Consider the following 21704-nt stretch of genomic DNA (forward strand, 5'->3'; position numbering starts at 1 on the left):
AACCCACACTTCCACAACAAACTTAGCCTCACTTCAGTATTTACTTTGTTGTTATCCATTCAACAATGTTCCAAAAAGGAAATGTTAGGAAATAGCTGAGCATTACCAAATGACTGCATTTTATTTTTTGGTTAGAAAAATGTTTCCAGGGTCTTTAAAAGATGGATTTTTAAAAATACATTTTTAAAATGATTTTTAAAGAAAGGAAGGGAGAGGAAGAGAGAGAGATGTAAGAACAAAACATTGACTGGCTGCCTCCTGCATATCACCTACTGGGGATCAAGCCTGAAGCCAGGGCATGTGCACTGACCGGGAATCAAATTGGCAACCTTTTGGCGCAGGGGAGGATGCCCAACGAACTGCTGAGCCACACTGGCCAGGGCTGATGCTGAATTTTTTTTGTCTTACCCATCTATGGCAGCTAAAAAAAACCCACTCAAAATATTCAGGTTTGCCCAGCCGGGCATGGCTCAGCGGTTGAGCGTCGACCTAGGATCCAGGCGATTGGGATTCGATTCCCAGTCAGGGCACACGCCCGGGTTGTGGGCTTGATCAATGACTCTCATCATTGATGTTTCTATATCTCTCTCTCCCTCTCCTTTCCTCTCATTGAAATCAATAAAGATATATTTAAAAAAAAAAAATTCAGGTTTACATGTTAGCTCTCTCTATAGGGAGTTGTCATACCTCACAGTTCAAAGTGTATTATATAGATTAGTAACATTATACTAACATGTAACTGCAATTTGCTATGCAAAAATTCAAGAAAAATAACCTATAGTGTCTATACCTTTGTATAGGCAAGTGCTTAAGTTATTCTGTTTTTAACATTTGTACTTAGACAAAATGCTTATGTATGTATAGGAATGTCACAGTGCGAGATGTTGCTAGCCCAGACACCAAGTATTAAAATTATTTTGTGAAGACTGGGTTGTATTAAAACTGTTGCGCCATTATACCTCAAAAAAAGAGGTTGCTAAAGAAATAATTCAGTTGACAATGGGGGAAAAGCAAGCATTTATCTTGCTTTGCCTATATGAACTGTATTTCAGAGTCATCAATGGATGATGAAAGAACATTCTCAATCAACAATTTCAGTGTGTCTCAGAATCCCCTATGGGCTTGTTAAAACATAGATTACTGGTTCCTATGCACATAACTTCTGGTGTGGACCTGGGGTAGAACCCATGAATTTGCACTTTCAATAAATCATCAGGTAATACTAATGCTGCAGCCTGGGGTCCACAGTTGAGAACCTCTGTTATAAAAGAATTCTGGGTAATAAATAGAGAAAGAAGAATTAGAAATTCACAGTTTGGCAACCCCTCATAAAATAAAGGGTTAAACCAAGCGTCATCAGTAAAAAGTGATGGGAAACTGTATAATGGATTGATTCATAATGCACCTACTGATCAATCTTACCCTTAAACATAAAACAAGTTCACATTATGCATCTCTTAATGTGATGCAACAGAAGTGCATAACACTTCCAATGAAGTATTCCTTGGGAATGACACTATTAGGACAGGAATCAGCCAAATGCATAAAAAGGAAAATTCTACAGTCCACCTGACACAATCTCCTCAACAAATAAATTGCATAAAAATTAAAATGGGGGGGGTGAGGGGGAAATTCAAGAGAACTGTTTAGTGGATATCACGAGTGGACCTAGTTGGATTCTATTTTGAACATTACCTATAAGTAGACATTTTTGAAGGAATCTGGTATACTGAACATGGACTGGGTTTAAAATAAACAAGAATCAAATGTGTTAGGTGTGATATAATTTAATTAATTAAAATTTTAATATAGGCTTTATCTATTATAAATATATACTAACATACATGGTTATAGGAATTGAAGCCCAGTATTTACTTTAAATAACTAGGAAAAAAGGAGGTGTTGGAATGAGGAAGATTTAGGTAGATGAAACCAAAAAGGCATTATTTTAATAATGCTAAAGTTGGGTGATAGGTTCATCAAAGTTCAGTATCTGCTGTCTTTACTTTTGTGTATAATTTCAAAAGTTTAACACAGAAAATTAATTTAAAAACTTAAATAAAAATTGTGTGTAAATAAACAGTGAAATCTCCTTTCATCTCCAACCCCTCATCATCTAATGAGCTAATTATTTAGTGTGTGCATTCCTTTTGGACCATTTAATGTACCTTTGCAAATATTATATACTTATTTACATAAACAAAGATATACACAGGGCTTTTTTTTTCCACAAATGAGATTCTACCCATAAATTTTACGGCTTTCTTCACACATCTATATCCAAGACATTTTTGTATTCATAAACCGATCTGTTACCAAACTCTTTTTAAGTCTGGTTCCTTACTTAGTCACATGATATATAAATTGTTTCAAATCTTTAACACTTTTAATCTTTGTAAACCTGAGCAAGAATTTCTATACAATAAACCCTGAGAGGCAGAGGTGATAGGTTAAAAGGTGTGCAGTTTAAATCTTGTCAGACACTGCCAAATTGCCTGCCAGAAAGGCTGTTTGAACTCCTACCACATGAAAAATGCTTATTTCCCTACACCATCATGAACATACTATTAAAATTTAAAAATCTTGCCAATCTCTTGGGAGTAAAATGACCATGTTTTAATTTGCAATTCCCTTAATATGACTGAAGCTGACCTCTTAGAAATTTATATTCCATCCTTTATGAATTGCCTGTTCACATCATGTTGTCTATTTCTATACTGGGCTGTATGCTTTTTCTTATCAATACATAAGACCATTTTATATACTACAAATATCCACTTTTCCTGTTTTAGACACTGTAAGTATTTTCTCAGAATCTGTTGCTTAAAATCGAAATTTGATATTTTCTGCATTCAGGGGTTTTATAATATTATCTAACCAAATCTACTTCCTACATGATTTCTGGTCTATATCTTATTTAGAAAGTCCTTTCACAATCCAAGACTAGAAATAATTATTTATGTATAATACACTTTTATATGATTCCATAGTTTATTTTTTCAATGTTGTATCTTTAATTCAATTGGGCTAATTTTATATTTGGTATTAGGTAGGAATCTAAGAATCATTTGTTAATATTCCATCCCTTCTTTCATGAATTTAAAGTGCCTAATTTACCAAATGCCCATATAAAATGGGTCAGTAGGTCCCCTCCATAAACCTCTACTCTGTTCCTTTCTCATATATTCCTATTCCTGTATCAGCATCATACTTTTCTAATTTTAATGCCTTTACAGTGTTTGTGATGACCTAAAAGGGCACATTATCTCCATTACTGTTTTCCCTTTAAAACTATCAAAATCCACAGATAAAAGTTGCCTTGGCTCTTCCTCCACATTTACCATTCCCAATGATCTTTAGAATAAGCTTTAAAGTTGTTGTAAAAAAATAAATTCCTTATAGATTGCCCTGAATTTACAGATGGATAAATGATGTCTTTGCAATGAATTTTTACTTAGCAATTTACACAGTACTGTACTGCTTTAAATTTTACAACAAATGTATATTTCAAACCATTAAAAAGTAAAAGTTAGTGTTTCGTACAGTGAGATTAAAATAAGCTTATTAAAATGCCAACAGAACCAGAAAGTATCCTAAATTATTAAAGATAAGCAAATATTATTGGAAAACACTAGTCTCAGAGTTCTAACTAATGTGTCCCAATTTCAGTATAAAGACCCATTTTTAGGGATACAGAGCAGACATATGTTTCCCTAGTCCTTCTACAAAGTACAGCTATAAATCATGGACATTATACATAAAATTATAGAAGAAAAAAGAAGGCAGACTGGCTAGGGGGCCTTGGGATCCAAGGGACAACACAAGTCCCCTGGGTTTTATTTTTGCATCATATATTGCAGATTGGGAGTTGAGGAAGCCAGCAACCCAGAAATACTAACAGGTGCCGACATAATAACCTCCAACAGAAGCCTTTGTACTCTAGCCAAAAGACCAGGAAAAGGAAAGCCTAAGACAGAAAAATTTTAGACAATAACCAAGCAGCTCCAGCCAAACACCCACATCAGCAAAGGCTAAATGGAAAGCAAGGCTATAATGTGGGGCCCACCACCTCTCCAGGATGGTGTCCGAGATGGCAAAGTAGGGAGCCTGGGCACCCAACAGAACAAGGCATTCCCCAGTGGGGTGGTGCCACAGAAGGCATAGTATTGAGTCAGGACGTTTACCATGGCCCAGTATTAGGGCTACACATTCCTTCCCCCACTTTGTAGTGTCAGTGGAGGTCTAGTGGGGAGCAGGGAATTCCCACTCCAACCAACAATAATAAAGAGCATCTCCCTCCTTTGATGGGGTAGCGTCAGAGAAATACAGCTAAACATGATTAAACAAGATGCAAAGTCTCATAACATAATAGAACTCCCCCCAAACTACAGATATATCAAAAATCACTCATCATACTGAGCACCATGCAGATCTCAAAATGAATTTTAAAAGACAATAGATGCCAACACTAAGATGAGAGAGATGTTAGAATTACTTGGCAAAGATTTTAAGGCAGCCTTCATAAATATACTTCAACTAGCATGTGCAAATATGTTAAAAATATAACATATAAAAATTTGTGGGATAAAGCTGAAGCAGTGCTGAGAAACTTGTAGCACTAAATGCATACATCAGAAAAGATAAGCAAGTCTCTAATCAATAATCTGAGCTCCCACTTTAAGAACCTGGAGTAAGAGCAAAACAAACAGAAAGAGGAAATAATAAAAAAAGGAGAAATCAATAAAGTTGAAAACATAAAAAGAGGGGGAAAATCAATTAAAAAAAAGAGCTGCTCTTCCCCACCAGTTTTCTTGAGATATAATTGGCAAACATCACCGTATAAATTTAAGTTGTACAGCATAATGGATTGACTTACACATATAATGACGTGATTGCTGCAGTAAGTTTAGTGTGAGTTTTGTTTTTTTTTCTTGGGGGGGGTTGTTTTGTTTTTTAGATTCTACACATAAGTGAGATCATATAGTATTTGTTTTTCTGTCTAACTTCACTTAGAATAACGCCCTCAAGGTCCATCCATGTTGTAGCAATTGCAGCATTTCCTCATTTTTTCTGTCTGAATAATATTCCATTGTACACATAAACCACAAGTTTTTTGTCAATTCATCCACTGATGGACACTTAAATTGTTTCCATGTCTTGGATATTGTAAATAATGCTGCTATGAATATGGGGGTACAGATATCTTTTCAAATTAATTTTCATTTCCACTGGATATATTTCCAGAAGTAGAACTAATAGATCATATGGTATTTCTATTTTTCATTTTTTGAGGATCTTCCATACTATTTTCCACAGTAGCTGTACCAATTTATAATTCCACCAACACTGCACAAGGAATCCTTTTTTTCTCCACATCCTCACCAACATCTGTTATCTCCTATGTTTTTGATGATGGTCACACCTATAGGCATGTGGTGATAGATAGCTCATTGTGGTTTTCATTTGCATGTCCCTATGACTAGTAATGTTAAGCATCGAAGAGCTACTTGTTTGAAAATATTGATACAACTGAGAAACCCCTAGCAAGAATGGCTAAGAAAAAATCAAGGAAATTAAGGAAATTGAATTTGCCACTGTAAAACTCCCAAAAGGGAAATCGCAAGACCCAGATGGTTTCCACCAAAGAAGATATGTTAAATAAATAAATAAATAAATAAATAAATAAATAAATAAATAAATAAATTTCCAGAACTTAACCACAATATATTATTTTGGTGGAAGTAATGAAAAAAACAGGCCTCACCTAGATATACAGCTGGTAAAAAATATATATATATTTTAAACATATCTTTATTGATTTCAGAGAGAGGAAAGGAGAGGGAGAGAGAGAGAAACATCAATGATGAGAGAGTCACTGATCAGCTGCCTAGCCCGCAACCCGGGCTTCTGCCCTGACAGGGAATCGAACCCCAATCTCCTGGATCCTAGGTCGATGCTCAACCGCTGAGCCATGCCCAGCCGGGCTGGTAAAAATATTTTAATAGCCTTTACAGATAATTGTGGATATCCTTTGAACCCACACCAAAGCCCAAGCTTTCCCTTAAGATTCAGGAACAAGAGAAGGATCCCCACTTTCACCACTTTTATTCAACATAGGATTGGAAGTTCTGGCCATAGCAACTCAAGAAAAAGAAATAAAAGAAAGAGATAAAATTATCTCTTTTCACAGATGACATATTTTTACTTGTAGAAAACCCTACAGATTTCACACAAAAAACTGTCAGAGCTAATAAACATATTCAGCCAAGTTGCAAGATACAAAATCAACATTCAAAAATCAGCTGCACTTCTTATAAATTAAAAATAAACAATCCAAAAGGAAACTAAGAAAACAATTCCATTTACAACTATATCAAAACAAAACAAAACTTAGAGATACATTTAATCAAGAAGGGGTAGGACTTGTACACCAAAAACTACAAAACACCGCTGAAAGAAAGAAGGCATAAAAAAATTGAAACACATCTCATGTTCATGAATTGGAAGAGTAAATTCTGTTAAGATAACACTACTCAAAACGACTTACAAATTAAATGCAGTCTATCAAACTCCCAATGGCATTTTTGCAGAAAAAGGAAAATCTACCCTAAAATGTATATATTCTCATCCCAAATAGCCAAAACAATCTTTAAAAAGAAAATTAAAATAAGAAGACCCACACCTCCTAATCTTAAAACTTGCCAGAAGAAGCTAACAGTAATCAGAATACAACTGACCCTTGAACAACACAGGTTTGAACTGTGTAAGTCTACTGATATGCTAATAATAAATACTATAAGTATATTTTCCCCTTTCTTATGATTTTCTTAACATTTTATTTCTTCTAGGTCACTTTATTGTAAGAATACAGTATATAATACATATAATATACAAATGTGTTAACTGACTATTCATGTTATCGGTAAGGCTTCCAGTCAACACTAGGCTGTTAGTAAATTCCGGGGGGAGTCAAAAGTTATATGCAGATTTTTGACTGAGCTAGGGGTTGGTGTCCCTAACCCCTGCATTGTCAAAGGCCAATTGTAGTATGAAGCAGACATATAGATCATGGAATATAGAGCCCAGAAATAAATCCTCACATATAGTCACACTAGTCATTATGAAAATGCAAATTAAAACCACAAGCAAATACTATTCCACACCCATGAGACTGACTTTTTTCAAAACAAACCAAAACAAGCATGTGCAGAAATTGGGACCCTGATGTACTGTAAGTGGGAATATAAAATGGAACAGCGGCTGTGAAAGGTATAAAAATTAAACACAGAATTGCCATGATTCAGAAATTCCACTTCTGAGTACATATTCAAAAGAACTGAAGAAGTGACTCAGATATTTGTATGCCCATGTTCATGGCAGCATTATTCACAATAGCCAAAAGGTGGAAGCAATCCTAGTGTCACTGTCAAATGAATAAAATGTGGTAGAAACATACAATGGAATATTATTCAGCCTTAAAAAGGAGGAAAATTCTGACACATGCTACAACACAGATAAACCTCGAAGCCATTATACTAAATTAAATAAGCCAGTCACAAAGAACAAACTGCATGATTTCACTTATAAGAGATACCCAGAGTAGTCTATTTAGAGAGACAGAAAGTAGAAGGGTGGTTGCCAGGGACTGGGAAAGAAGAATATAGGGAGTTAGTGTTTAGTGGGTATGGAGTTTCAGTTTGGGAAAATGAAAAGTTCTGGAGATGGATGGTGATAATGATTACAAAAAAATTGAATGGACTTAATGCCACTTTGAATTGTACAATTTAAATGGTTAAAAGGGAAAAATTTATACTGCATTTGTTTACCACAATAAAAACAGAGAAAAAAAGGTTAAAATATTAAATTTTATGTTATGTATAGTTTACCACAATGAAAAAAATGTACACACACACAAAAAGACATGCACTCAAAGGTCTAGATTTAACAAAATTAATAATTTGAGCTGCTTTGATGAGCAGTCAGAAAAGTAATACATTTTTTAGCTGTGAGTGGTGTGAAAACAATGACTGGTAGTACAGTCTGGTACCTCTGCTTTGATTAATGATTAGGCACTACCAATTTTTACTCACATTTGCTTTTGCACCATCAAAGTGCATGTTAACACAGTGAGAGGGCAATGTCTTAGTAGCATTATGAAAATTTTTATCTTGTGGAACCATACAACCCCTAAAAGGGTCTTGGTGATCCACCAATAGTATGCTGATCATACTTAGAATCATTTCTCTAAGCATGAATATAGGAACAGTAGAACAATGACAGAATAAAAAAGCTGAAACATTTTAAAGTCTTTCTTAATAATGAAATGTTTATAACTAAAGTTTATTATCTGAAAAAGATGTCAGAAGGTCCTAAATCAGGCATATCTTTAGGAGAAAGAGCAAAATACTCTTTTAGCTCCAAAAGTCTCAGATTCTACATATTTTCCAACATTCATTCAATAACTCACTCAATTCATATTTACTGAGCACCTACATCTGTAAGCTAGCTTCTGAGGGAACAGTCCTCCAATAATAATAAACTAGATTCTGAGGCTCAGTCCTCCAATAATAATCTCAATGCAGAACCATTCAAATACAATATAATAAATGCTATAATAACAGCAGTTAAAAGGACTTGGGGGATGTCACCACAGAAAATGTCAGAGTAGAGAGAATCATTAAATTTGAAGATAAGACCATTGATACGGAATCTGGAGAGCAAAAAGAAAAAGAATTAGGGAAAATGAACAGCCCTGGCTGGTGTGGTTAGAGCGTTGGTCCACAAACCGAGGAATCACGGGTTCGATTTCCAGTCGAGGGCTCATACCTGGGTGGCAGGTTCTATACCTGGACCTGGTTGGGGCACGTGTGGAGGAGAACCAATCGATGTGTCTCTCACATTGATGTCCCTCCCTCCCTCTCTTCCACTCTCTCTAAAAATCAATGAAAAAAATATCCTTGGGTGAGGATTAACAAAACAAATCAAAAAAAGTTTATCCTAATTCCAAAAAGGAGTTATGAACTGAACTGTTATATTTAAAGTGTCAAATACATTTGTTCTACATAAGACCATATTTGAATAATTAAAGCAACAGTAAAAACTATGTCTATATACTTTATACAGCTCCTAGTAAGTAAATTCGACTCATACTTCAAATCTCAAATCAAATAGGCCTTCCCTGATTCCTAAAATGGTTAGTTTCCTAGTTATATTTCTCTTTTGTATCACTGTGCAGTTACTAGTTTAATAGAGTCAGTTTCCCTGACACACATATAAGCTCCGTGAAGACAGCTCTGTGTCCCCCATCTACTGAATCATCCTTGGTCTAGCAACGGAGCAGGAGCTCAATAGGCATTTACTGAATAAAGGAAACCAATAGAAGAAATTTTCCTTATAGATTTCAAATGAAAAATTCATTTTAATAAAAAATACACCTGTAAAATTATGGATTATCAAATTATGTTTTGTTTAATGTAAGAGCACACCTTTATTTTTATTAAAAATTTAAGACTGCTTAAATTAAATTTTGCAGCAGCAAAAACAGTATCAAATCATTGTTTTAAAAAGCTTTATGTCATAGTATAAAGACAATATGAAGAAAATTACATTATAGGCCAAAGGGAAATGTCATCAATTCAGTTTAAGTTCACATTAAGTAGGAATTAATATTTTGGAAAAAATATGTCTAAGACAAAGCAGTATGTCCCAGCCTCTTGATCTAACTACCAATTTATAGCAAATGGTGTAGGCTCTGTGGATCCCCAGGGTCCTCAAGACCCTTTCACAGGGTCCACAAAATCATACCTATCTTCACAATACTAAGACATTATTTGTCTTTTTCACTCTCACTCTCACACATGTGTACAGTGGTCTATTCTACAGGTCATGTGATAGACAATACAGCAAGACAGAATGCAAAAGCAGACATGAGAATCCAGTTGTCTTCAATTAAGACAGATAAAATGATTTACAAAATATAAGTCACTCCTTTCTCTAATAATTTTTAGAAAAGTTTTCACTAGAAATGTTATTTTATGTTAACATAAAATCAATGCTGTACTGTAATTTAAAAATAATTAAATAAATATTTTTGAATGTTTTAATTTCTAATGTAACTACCAATAGATATAACCCACTAAAGGAAAGATTTGGGGTCTTTTAATAATTTTTAAGACCATAAAGGAGTCCTTAAATCATACAGTCTAAGAATCCCAGTTCTACACTGAGAATTTCTATGAAACAACCAATTTGATTTTATCAAAGAATAAATTTAAACAAAAGAGACTGAGGAACAAAATAGATCCAGAGACATAGAGCATAGAACAGACTGATGAATCCCAGTGGGAAGGCTGGGGTGGAGGACTGGGTGGGGAGCAATTAATCAAAGAACTTACATACATATATACCTAACTCCTGGACACAGACAAGAGTGTGAAGTGGGGGGGGGACGGATTCAGTGTTGAGGGGATCGATGGGGGGAAAAAAGGGATACCTGTAATACTTTCAACAATAAAAATAAATTTAAAAAAAGAATAAATTTAAAATAAAAGAGGGAATCCATAGATGTAATGGGACTTAAGGAATACAATAATCAAATGCAATTAATGAACTTTACTTGGATCCTGATTCAAACAAATGGCGAGAAAAAAAGTGAGACAATCAAGGAAACAAATACTGGCTGGATACAAAACATGGATCTAAAACCAAGACTACCCTATCCAGCAAGGCTATCATTCAAAATAGATGGTGAAATAAGCTTCCGAGACAAAAAAAAGACTAGTGGAATTTATCACCACCAAACCAGCATTGCAAGAAATGTTAAACGGACTGCTGTAATAAGAAGTTGAAATAGAATGAAAAACATAGGCATAAAGAAATAAAATGGCAATAGATAAGTACCTGTCAATAATAACCTTAATTATAAATGGAGTAAATGTTCCAAAAAAAAAAAAAAGGGGGTGGGGGGTGGGCATAGGGTAGCTGAATGGATAAGAAAACAAGACCCAAATATATATTGTCTACAGGAGACCCACCTCAGAACAAAAGACTCACACAGTATGAGAAAAAAACACACTAACTTCTGGAGGGCTTTAAAGGAGAGATCAACAGCAAAAATCATACGAGGGGATTTTTAACACCCACTGACTTTACTGGATATATCTTCCAGACAAAAAAATCAATAAGTAAACAGTGACCCTAAATGACACACTAGGTCAGATGGATTAAATTGATAGTTACAGAACATTTCACCCCAAAGCTGCAAAATATACATTCTCCTCAAGTGCATAGGGGACATTCTCAAACATAGGCCACATGTTAGATCACAAAACAAGTCTCTACAAGTTCAAGAAGATTAAAATCATATCAAGCATCTTCTCCAACATTTACACCATGACTCTAAATGGAATACAATGCAGGTGTAACAGCCAAGGATCCCTTACCCTATGAGACAGCATGATGGGACCTGGAGAGTATTATGCTAAGTGAAATAAGCCAGACCCGCGTGGCTCAGCAGCTGAGCATCGACCTATGATCCAACAGATCATGGTTCAATTCCCAGTCAGGGCACATGCCTGGGTTGCAGGCTCGATCCTCAGCAGGGGGCATGCAGGACGCAGAAGATCAATGACTTTCTCATCATTGATGTTTCTACCTCTCTTCCTCTCTCTGAATCAATAAAGTTATATTTTTTAAAAAAAAGAAAAAGAAGCCTGTCAGAGAAAGAAGTATCACATGATCTTACTTATATGTGGAGTCTAATGAACAAAATAGATCCAGAGACATAGAAGCATGGAATAGACTGATGAATCTCAGAGGGAAGGCAGAAGTGGGTGGGGAGAGATTAACCTAAGAACTTACATGCATATATGTATAACCCATGGACACACACAGTGTGATGAAGGCCTGGGGGGAGGGGCAATGGGGGAAAAAGGGGGGATTTGTAACAATAAAGGTAAATTTTTTAAAAATAAAGGTAAAATTTTAACAATAAAGGTAAATTTTTTAAAAATAATAATTTCCACCTATATATCTCATTTTCTACAACTCTTGCAGAGATTTTTTGTTTCTGCAGAAAAGAGCCCAAATGTCAGTATTTTTTTTTGTAAATTCTGGCACATTCACTATGAATATTTCTACAGCAATGAATGTAATATATAGTTTAATTAATGGTGTATGTTATTAGTTTTATAATTTAGCCCACTAGTGAGTCATTTAGAGTTTATTAAAAGAATCACATTCAAAACACACTAAAAAAGTAAAAAAACAATGCACTGAACGGGGGGAAATATTTGTAAGCCATTGATCCAGTAAGGGACTTGTATGTAGAATGCATAAGGAACACAACTCAATAATAAAAGGACAAATAATTCAATTTAAAAATGGACAAGGGTCTAAATAGGTATTTCTCCAAAGACTGCATATAAATGGGCAATAAGCACATGAAAATATGCTCAACATCATTAGTCATCAGGGAACTGCAAATCAAAACCACAAGATTCCACCTTACACCCAACAAGGTGGCTATAATAAAGACAGGTAACAAGTGTTGGCAGAGATGTGGAAAAATTGTATCCTCATGCACCACTGTCAGAAATGTATAATGATGCAGTCACTGTGAAAAAGTCTGGTAGTTCTTCAAAAGGTTATACATAAAGTTCTTATATGACCTAGCAATTCTACTACTAGTTATCTATCCAAGAAAAATGAAAACAAATCCACACAAAAACTTGTATGCAAATGCTAATAGCAGTATTATTTATAATAGCTTAAAACTGGAAACAATCCAATGTCTATCAATTGATGAATGGAAAAATTCATACAATGGGTTATTATTTGGTAACAAAAAGGAATGAAGTACTGATACATGCTACAACATGGATGGGCCTGGAAAACATGCCAACCAAAGGAAGCCAGTCACAACAGACTACATATTGTATGATTCCATTTAATGAAATGCTAACAAAAGGCAAACCTATAGAGACAAAGTAAATTAGTGGTTGCCAAGGGCTGGGGAAGGTAGGGTGGGGGGTTGTTGCAGAATGATAGCTAAAAGGCATGGAGTTTCTTTTTGGGTGATTAAAATGTTCTATAATTGATTGTGGTTATGGTTTTACAACTATATGATACACTAAAAAAAACTCAGCTGTATATTGAATGCTGTATGATATGTTAATTATATCTCAATAAAACCATTACAAAACAAATGGTCACTTACGATTCTGATTACTCTATTGCATTTGTAAGGGAAATTATAGCTACTTGGTCTTCATAAAGGCCTTGAGGTATATCCCTCTAAATAGAAGTTCTCTTTCTTAACAGGAGACAAAGATAAAGCAGGTAGAAAAAGAGGGAAAATCTTCACAACTGAATAATCACCATCATTTTACATACTCATTTTTACATTTTAAACAGTAATTTTTCCTACCGTCATATTTTTGTCTTCTTTGAACACTTCAAGAAACTAAAAAATGCTCAGCCAGCATGGCTCAGGGGTTGAGCATCGACCTACGATCTAGCAGATCGAGGTTCAATTCCCGGTCAACGCACATGCCCAGGTTGCAGGCTCAATGCCCAGCAGGAGGCAGCCAATCAATGACTCTCTCATCATTGATGTTTCTCTCTCTCTCTCTTCCTCTCCCTTCCTCTCCCTGAAATCAGAAAAGACATATTTAAAAAAACAACAAAACTAAAAATGCCTGTATCAACACAAAATGTTCAACCAATTTTCCTTAGTTTATTTCTTGATTTATTTCAAATTTGATTTATTCCTTTCATAAATACTTACTTTGCAAGATAATGTATGGATTCAAGACATCACAGTAAGATGGCTAAAATAATGTCTGGCACTCAGGAAATTATTGTCATTATCATTAGACTACAGTAGATAGAGGGTCCTAAAATGATGAGCATAAAAAGGTTATGCCTACAAAGGCATAGTTATGTGTCAAGTAAGGAAACCCTTGGCAGATAATCCCAGAACAAACTGAGAACTGCATGAGCAGCATCATGATAACCACCACCATTTACTACCCTTACTATCATCACCCAACATCATTCTCTTCCGAAAGCATCTATTTATATGGCTTTAATTTTTCTAGTATGAAGCATTTAAAAATAGGGAAACATCCCCAACATTACACAGGTAATAAATAACACATCTTAACATTTCTGACATTTAAAAAAAAATTGATAACATAACACAAGTCCATTTTCATTTCCTCTCTCCATTATCGTAACTAACCACTGTGGACAAATAAAAGTTCTATGGAAAGTAACCTCACAGGGTGAAGTGATCCTGAAATTCCTAACTGGGAGGGAATGGTAGGTAGTCAGCCCCAGGTCTATAACTTTTTTAGTGAAAGGTTTTAAGCCTGCCCAGTCCATGTTCATATGCACCTAGATTAACCTTTGAAATACCAGAATATCCCTGGAAGGGGGTATTAATCCTCAAGAGAGTTCATAATCTTGTTAACTATCCTGTAATCCCATCCCTGCCTTACTTTCCCCTCCTGAATTTCAAATGTAGCAAAACTGTTATTCTCCAGAGCATCTGCAATCTTGCTCTTCGGCATGTCATCAGTTTGGCTCAAATAAACTCTTATAAAAATTCTCTACAGATTTGGATGTTTCTTATGTCAACACCACTATCATAGAATATAGTGTTAATCCTTACTATTCGTTTAACTGAAACTATAGATATCCGTAAACTAGAGAATTGCTTTGCATGTCTTCATAGTACTAAATGGCACATTGGTCTATACCTTGCTTTCTCAGCTCAAAAGTCTGCTTGTTTATTGTTGTTTTAATTCATCATGTTTCATGTATCTCTGGTTCATTCATGAAAGCAGCTGGACAAGTACTACAATGTATGAATATCACAATATATTTGTCCATACTCTAATGAAATGTTTAAACTGTTTCTAATTTTGTTATTGATAGGCTGCAATAAACATAACTCCTTGAGCACAGGCACTAGTTTCTAGGACATATTCCTAGAAAGAAAATTGCTGGGTCAACGACATTAGAGGTTGCTAAACTGATCTTTTTACATTCCAATGTAAAAAGCATTCCAACCAGCAGTGTAAGAAAGTTCGTTTCTCCTTATTCTCACCAATTTCTGGTATTGTCACACTTTTTAATTTTGCAAACTAAGGACTATAAAGTGGTATCTCACTATTTTATTTTTTCCTGATTAGTAAGATTAAGTATCATTTATTGGCCTTTCAAGTTTCCTCTCATGCGAAATGCCTTTAACAGTATTGCGATTTTTCTATTAACACTATTTTTCTATTGATTTGTGGTAGTTCTTAAAATTAGTCTGGTATCAACTCCTTATTGATTATATGTGTTTTTAAATGCTCTATCTCCCCAGAAAGGATAAACCTGTTGCTGATTTTGAAATCCAGTAAGGTATAAAAGCAAAGACAATTCCTACCTTCTCAAAGTTCACAGCTACTTTCCAGACCTTTATATCTGGATTTCTCAAACCTTTCTGGCCACTCACAAAAGATAAATTTCTCCTTGAGAGCCAAGACACATACACTTACATATGAACTGAAAAATGGAGCTCTAAACCAATTTCTTCTACTGATTTAACCACAAGCAAATACACAACAAAAGGATAGTTTGTCTCCATTCTAAACAGCCAAGGCTACCTGGCTTTCATATTAATACATAACATACCTTTCATATGGGTCTATTTTTATTAAAACGGTTTATTAACATCCTTAATAAATAACCATCTTTTCACTTCATCAGAATTTCTGAAACAACAATGAACAGTGCCGACACTCCCTACCCAATGAATTAATAAGAATTAAGGTACAAATCCACACTAAGCATGTGAATTTAAATTATTAGTCGCACTACCATGCAATCAGTTCTTACACACAAAGGTTCTCTGCAGAAGTGAAATGAGTCTGGATATTTTAGTGACAGCATACTACTGCTCAAAAAAGTTAACTTCATTTATAGAAGCACTATCGAAGGTTTTGCAAAATAAAGACACTGCCCTAGACGCGTATTAACCAGCAAGAAAGGACCTTAGATCACTTAATCCAACTCCCTCATATTCAGGTGAGGCAACTGCAATACCGAAATTAAGAAATTTGCCCAATCCAGGTCCTCCAAATCCTATAAATTCAGGTCTTCGCATTGCATTACCTATTTTATTTTAGACTCCCCAGTTCTAAAACTCTGATTCCTTTATTAATTTTACAAAATTGAGTTGATGTGTTATGGAAATGATGGAAGTAACTCCTAACTCCACACCAATCTTTTCCTTTCCACTCCCTTTCTCCTACATAGCCTCCATTACTGATGTGCAGAATTTAAAAGATACACCTGAATTTCTAGCCCTAATTAGGTGCTGAGTCCAAAGCCCCTAGTTACTGTTTCCGTGTTAAATCAATAGAAGGTCTTGTTTAATCCTTCGCTCCTTTATTCAGCAATCCTTACAAAGCGCCGATTTTGCGGGAAGCGCAGTGAACGCTGCTCCTCCGAGCCCCTGGGACACCGAAGCCAAGGAGCCCAGGGCGCCGGGAAGGGAGTACCAGGCAGCGGGGAGCTGCGGTCGCTGGGGGGATGGGGCTCCCGGGGAGCCGGGCCCGGGCTCCCAGGCGACTCACCTTTACGCAGCTCCCGCTCCCACACGGTGACGATGGGGCGCGAGTGCTTGCGGTGGTGGATGAGCCACAGGGACAAGGTCTGCACGCTCTGCTGCGAGTTGCTCAATTCCGACAGCTTCTTCTCCAGCGCCGCCTCGGAGAAGGCGGACATCCCTCCAACACCGCGTTCACGCCGTCTCACGCGGTGGGGCTGAGGGGAGGAGAGTTTTGTCGCACTCGCTGCGGCCTCGCCCCCTCACCCCACCCTTCCCCACGCCCACACCACCGCCGCCGCTATTTCCAAGACAAGCCGCAAACCAGCAAGATGGCGTCCGGCCGGCAGTGACGTCACGGCCCACCCCCGGAAGAGGCGTGGCCAGGAGGCGGGACCTCCGAGAGGCATGGGCGGGGCGAAAGCTGCTCAGGGGAGGGGACGGGGGCGTGCCGCCTGGGTCTGAGCAGGGCGCGTGGGGCGGGGTTTGCCCAGCCCAGGGCCCGCCTGGGGGAAAACTACCCAAGAAAGGATTAAAAATCTCTGTGTAGATGCCCTCCACCCCGCATCCGCCCCACCTCCAGGCCTTCCCCGTACAGTGGTCTGTGCCCTTGGGTTATGCATCTATGCAAATAAGTTATTTGATTAGTCTCTCCCCACGGATCAATGGAGAGGGTGGGGACAGTTGTAATACTTTCAACAATGAAGATAAAAAATAATAATAAATAAAAAATAAAATAAAAATCTCCACGTAGGCGTGTAAATTGGTACAGGGATTTCGGAAGAATATTTGGCATGACATATTTTAAAGCACACCTTTTCTGTGACCCTGCAATTTCACTAATTGCTGTAACAGTGAAGAGTTGGGACATTCACAGCAGGTAAAGGGCAGAATTGATTGTGATACTCCACATTACAGTATGCATGCAGCAGCTTAAAAGATAAATAGATCCAGGGGCGGATAGGATTTTTTTAAGTTGCAGAAGGAAAAGTAGAGTATAGCATTTGTTTTATAAAAGTATATTTTATAAAATTTTATGAATTCTTACGTAAATGCATGGCAAAAGGTCTAGAATACACACTACATCAAGAGCAGTGTCAGAGAGAGGATCAGAATTGGAGCGCTTAAGCTGTGTCTATATTGTTTCCATTTTTTTTTTACAAGAACATACTCATGTATCACATATAAATAAAAATTAATTTCAGAAATCTTATAATCCAGCACATTTTGACATAGAACCTGTCTTAACTATGATAGCTCACAAAGGAAACAGATAGATACCATCTCATTCTAAATATTAATACAGGAATCTTCAAGCAAGATATGTTAGAAACACTGGCCGGAGTGTTCAGTGGTTAGAGCGTGGGGTCTGCACACCGGAGGGTCTTGGGTTCGATTCCCTGTCAAGAGCACGTACCTGGATTGAAGGTACAATCCCGCCCTCCAGATGAGTGTGGAAGGCAACCAATCCATGGGTCTCTGTCACATAATGTTTCTCTCTCTTTCTCCCCCTCCCCACCCTTACACTCCTTAAAAAAAAAAAAGGAAAAAATACCCTCACTGCTTGGGTGAGGATTTAAAAAAAGAAGAAAGCACAGGAATTTCTAAACCCTCTTTTGAAAAGCACTGTTCAAGAACTTTGCACCAAGTGGGCATCAAATATGTTTATTTATTTACTCGTTTGATTATAAGTACAGTTATCTTCCCCATTTCTAATGTCACTACAACTTGAGGTTCAGGGATACTTTACCTTCTCTTCCTCTCACTCCAATATCTATTTCTGTTTCTACATTCCTCTCTTTCCTCCATTGTACATCCTTTTGCTTATCCTATCTACTCAGTCTAGTTAAAAAACCTTAACTTAGTCCGAGTTTAACCTGTCTTCCAAGGCCTAAATGTATCTTCAGCATTACTCCCTTCCATGAACCTTACAGCCACCAAAATTGCTATATATCATCTCCCAAATTATGTTTTCGCCTGAGATTCCAACTCTTGCCACTCCCTTCTTCTCTATCTCAATTCTTCCTGAACTTTATCAACCACCTTAATTTCCACCTTCTTTTTTTTTTTTTAATTATTCTTTTTTTTTTTTTAATCTTCACCCAAGGATATTTTTTTCCATTGTTTTTCAGAGAGAGTGGAAGGGGGAAAGAGAGAGAGAGAGAGAAAAACAGAGAGACAGAGAAACAACAATGTGAGAGACACAATGATTGGTTGCACATGCCCTGGCCCGAGTAGGGGACGAGCCTGCAAGTGAGGTAGGTGCCCCTTGGTGGGAATCGAACTCGGGACCCTTCAGTCCACGGGCTGATGCTCTAACCACGGATGGTAAGTATAATATAATTTATAATCTAAATTAAAGGCACTGGAAATTTTTAAAAATACTCTCAGGATAGCCCGGCTGGGCGTGGCTCAGCGGTTGAGCATCGACCTAGGATCCAGGCGATCTGGGTTCGATTCCCGGTCAGGGCAAATGCCCAGGTTGTGGGCTCAATCAATGACTCTGTAATCATTGATGTTTCTATCTCTCTCTCCCTCTCCTTTCCTCTCTCTGAAATCAATAGAGATATATTTAAAAAAAAAATACTCTCAGGATAATCATAAATTAATTCTCAGTAGAGTACTCAACTCTCCTCTATTCTGATAATGATATTAAATATAATAAGTTAGGGAAAGCTGTTTAGTCTTATCACCAACAGATATAAACTGCCACTGTCAGTCACCAGCTGCCTAATCAGCTTCTACCTAATCTTAAATCAGGAGCTTTTAAAGTTCTGCAGGCGATCAGAGAACAACTTCAATGAAAAGACCTTAGCACGTGCTGTTTTCAAATTCCAAAGAGGTGATCCTTGGATTTAAATCTGTCAACAAGAGACATGCAAGCCATCCTCAATTCATGTGTTCTGGTATCTCTTGAAGCATAGCAAACCACCCTAAAACAGTGACTTCTTTACCAATTAGTTTTAACTTTGAACTCTTCTTCCCTCCATTTAGAAAAAAATTCATTAAGATACCCAATAAGAGATTTATTTCTGCCTCCTGGCAGCATCCAATACAGAGCAGAGCACCATTTCCTTAAAACCTTCCCCAAACCACCTACCACAAGCTTGAATGCTCTATGTCTTTGCTAACATTGCCTTACTTTACCAAACAGCTGCATGATTTCCCCTCGTGAACCGTCACCCTCATTGCAATAAAGCCAAAAACTCAATTTGTTCAACTACAGGTATGTTCCTGGTGGTGTTAGGCTGGAGAATATTGACATACTGAACACTTAATATGAACCAGGTACTGAGGATACAGCAATGAAAATAAAACAGACAAAAAAAGCCCTGCCGCTTACACAGCTTAAATGGAAGTGAAAAATGAACCATGTATTTAAGCACAACACGTGTCATGCTAGGTTAAGTGCCATGGTGAACAAAAAACAGGAAGGGAGTGGAGGTTAATGTATGTTGTATTTTTTAAATTGATTAGCCACGGAAAACCTTACTAAGATGACATTTTAAGATAAGACTGAGCTAAGGACACTCCAATGTTTAGAAGTTGGGAAAATAAGACAAAATAAGCTGGGTCCTGGCTGGGCAGCTCAATTGCTTAGGGTGTGCTCCCAATATGCCAAGGTTGCAGGTTCCATCCCCAGTCAGGGCACATACAAGAATCAACTAATGAATGCATAAGTAAGTGGAACAACAAATTGATGTTTCTCTCTCTCTCCCTTCTCCCCCCATCAGTAAAATAAAATTTTTTAAAAAGGACAAAAGCTACAAATATCTGAAGAAATAGCCATTGAGTTAGGAGGAAGCCAGTAGTATGGCACCCTGGAACCCCAAAGAATGCATTTGAAGGAAGGAATAATCACTGATGTCAAATGCTGCTAATAGACCAAGATGAGGATGACAATTGACCGTTAAATTTAGCTATGTCTTCCCTGGACCTTTTCTTTCCAGGAGAAACTTTTGATTCTGTAATCTTTTGGGGGGGGGGGTGGGTGGTAAAATATCACTTTCTAATGTGCTATAGAATTTACCTTTTTATCTTATTGTCAACCTGTTCTTACTAGAATGAAACTGTTAGGGCAGTGATTTTTGTCTATTTTGCTAATTAACAAAATATTACATAGAATGGCATCTGATCATAGTAGCAGCTCAGTATTTGTCCAAGGAATACTTTTCAGAGCCATGGCTATGTTGGTCTGACGTCTGTGAACATGCCTGTTTGGCAATGTTTCTCGAAAACTATTGGAATATGTTCTACCCAAGTCCTAGAATACTGGGGATGTTCTCGTTTGGTCAAAGTATGGCATATTATGATACAACCTAGCCAGCCCAGCCTGTTTGTCAGGAAATCACACTGTTACTCTGTAAGGAGACAACCCCATAGATCTCAGGATATGTGCCAAGTTTCTAATGGTGGAATCATGTGTTTCAAAGGACATGGAGAAAAAGGACATAAGACATCAGATTGGGAAATCTTTTTCAACTTTGGAGACCAATAGACAGGAGTTTAAGTCTCTTTTGTGGCATCAACTAGCTCTGGGACTTTTGATTTACAAAAATAATAATAATTACTTATCTTTTTTGCTCCAAAGTGACTTCTAAAAATTTTTTTAAATTTAAATTTGTCTTTATTGTTGAAGGTATTACAGATGTCTCCCCCTCATTCCTTTTACCCTGCCCCCCACGCACACCCCCGCTTTCCCTCTGAGATTTGTCAGTCTGTTCCATGCTTCTATGTTTCTGGATCTCTTTTGTTCATCAGTTTATTTTGTTCATTAGATTCCACATATGAGTGAGATCATGTAAAACTGAATCAGGAAGAATCAGAAAACCTGAATAGGCCAACAACAACCAATGAAATTGAAGCAGCAATCAAAAACTTCCAGCAAACAAAAGCCCTGGTCTGGAGACCTCACAGGGGAACCCCACCAAGCACTCTACTTCTTATTACAGCAGTCACTTTAACATTTTTGCCATGCTGGTTTGGTGGTGATAAACTCCATTAGCCTTTTTTCTTGTCTGGGAAGCTCTTTATTTCATCATCTATTTTGAATAGTAACCTTGCTGGATAGGGGAGTCTTTCAGATCCTCGCTTTTCATTTCCT

At 36.9% G+C, this 21704-nt stretch overlaps 1 protein-coding gene across 3 annotated transcripts in view; it reads right to left on the bottom strand.

Annotated features, from left to right (window-relative positions):
- RPRD1A (regulation of nuclear pre-mRNA domain containing 1A) overlaps window positions 1-16810 on the bottom strand; it is a 53341-nt gene extending 36531 nt beyond the window's left edge. For 2 of the 3 annotated variants that reach the window (XM_016195963.2, XM_016195962.2), the window contains exon 1: window positions 16629-16810. In XM_016195963.2, coding sequence (XP_016051449.1) covers window positions 16629-16779 — 151 coding nt within the window. In that variant the 5' untranslated portion in view covers window positions 16780-16810. The remainder of the gene's footprint in view (window positions 1-16628) is intronic. The other variant, XM_087819046.1, reaches the window with a different exon arrangement.
- Between the last annotated feature and the right edge of the window lie 4894 nt (window positions 16811-21704).

The sequence above is a fragment of the Miniopterus natalensis genome, chromosome 7 (assembly GCF_054644295.1).
Source record: "Miniopterus natalensis isolate mMinNat1 chromosome 7, mMinNat1.hap1, whole genome shotgun sequence".
In the NCBI taxonomy this organism is placed as follows: Eukaryota; Metazoa; Chordata; class Mammalia; order Chiroptera; family Miniopteridae; genus Miniopterus; species Miniopterus natalensis.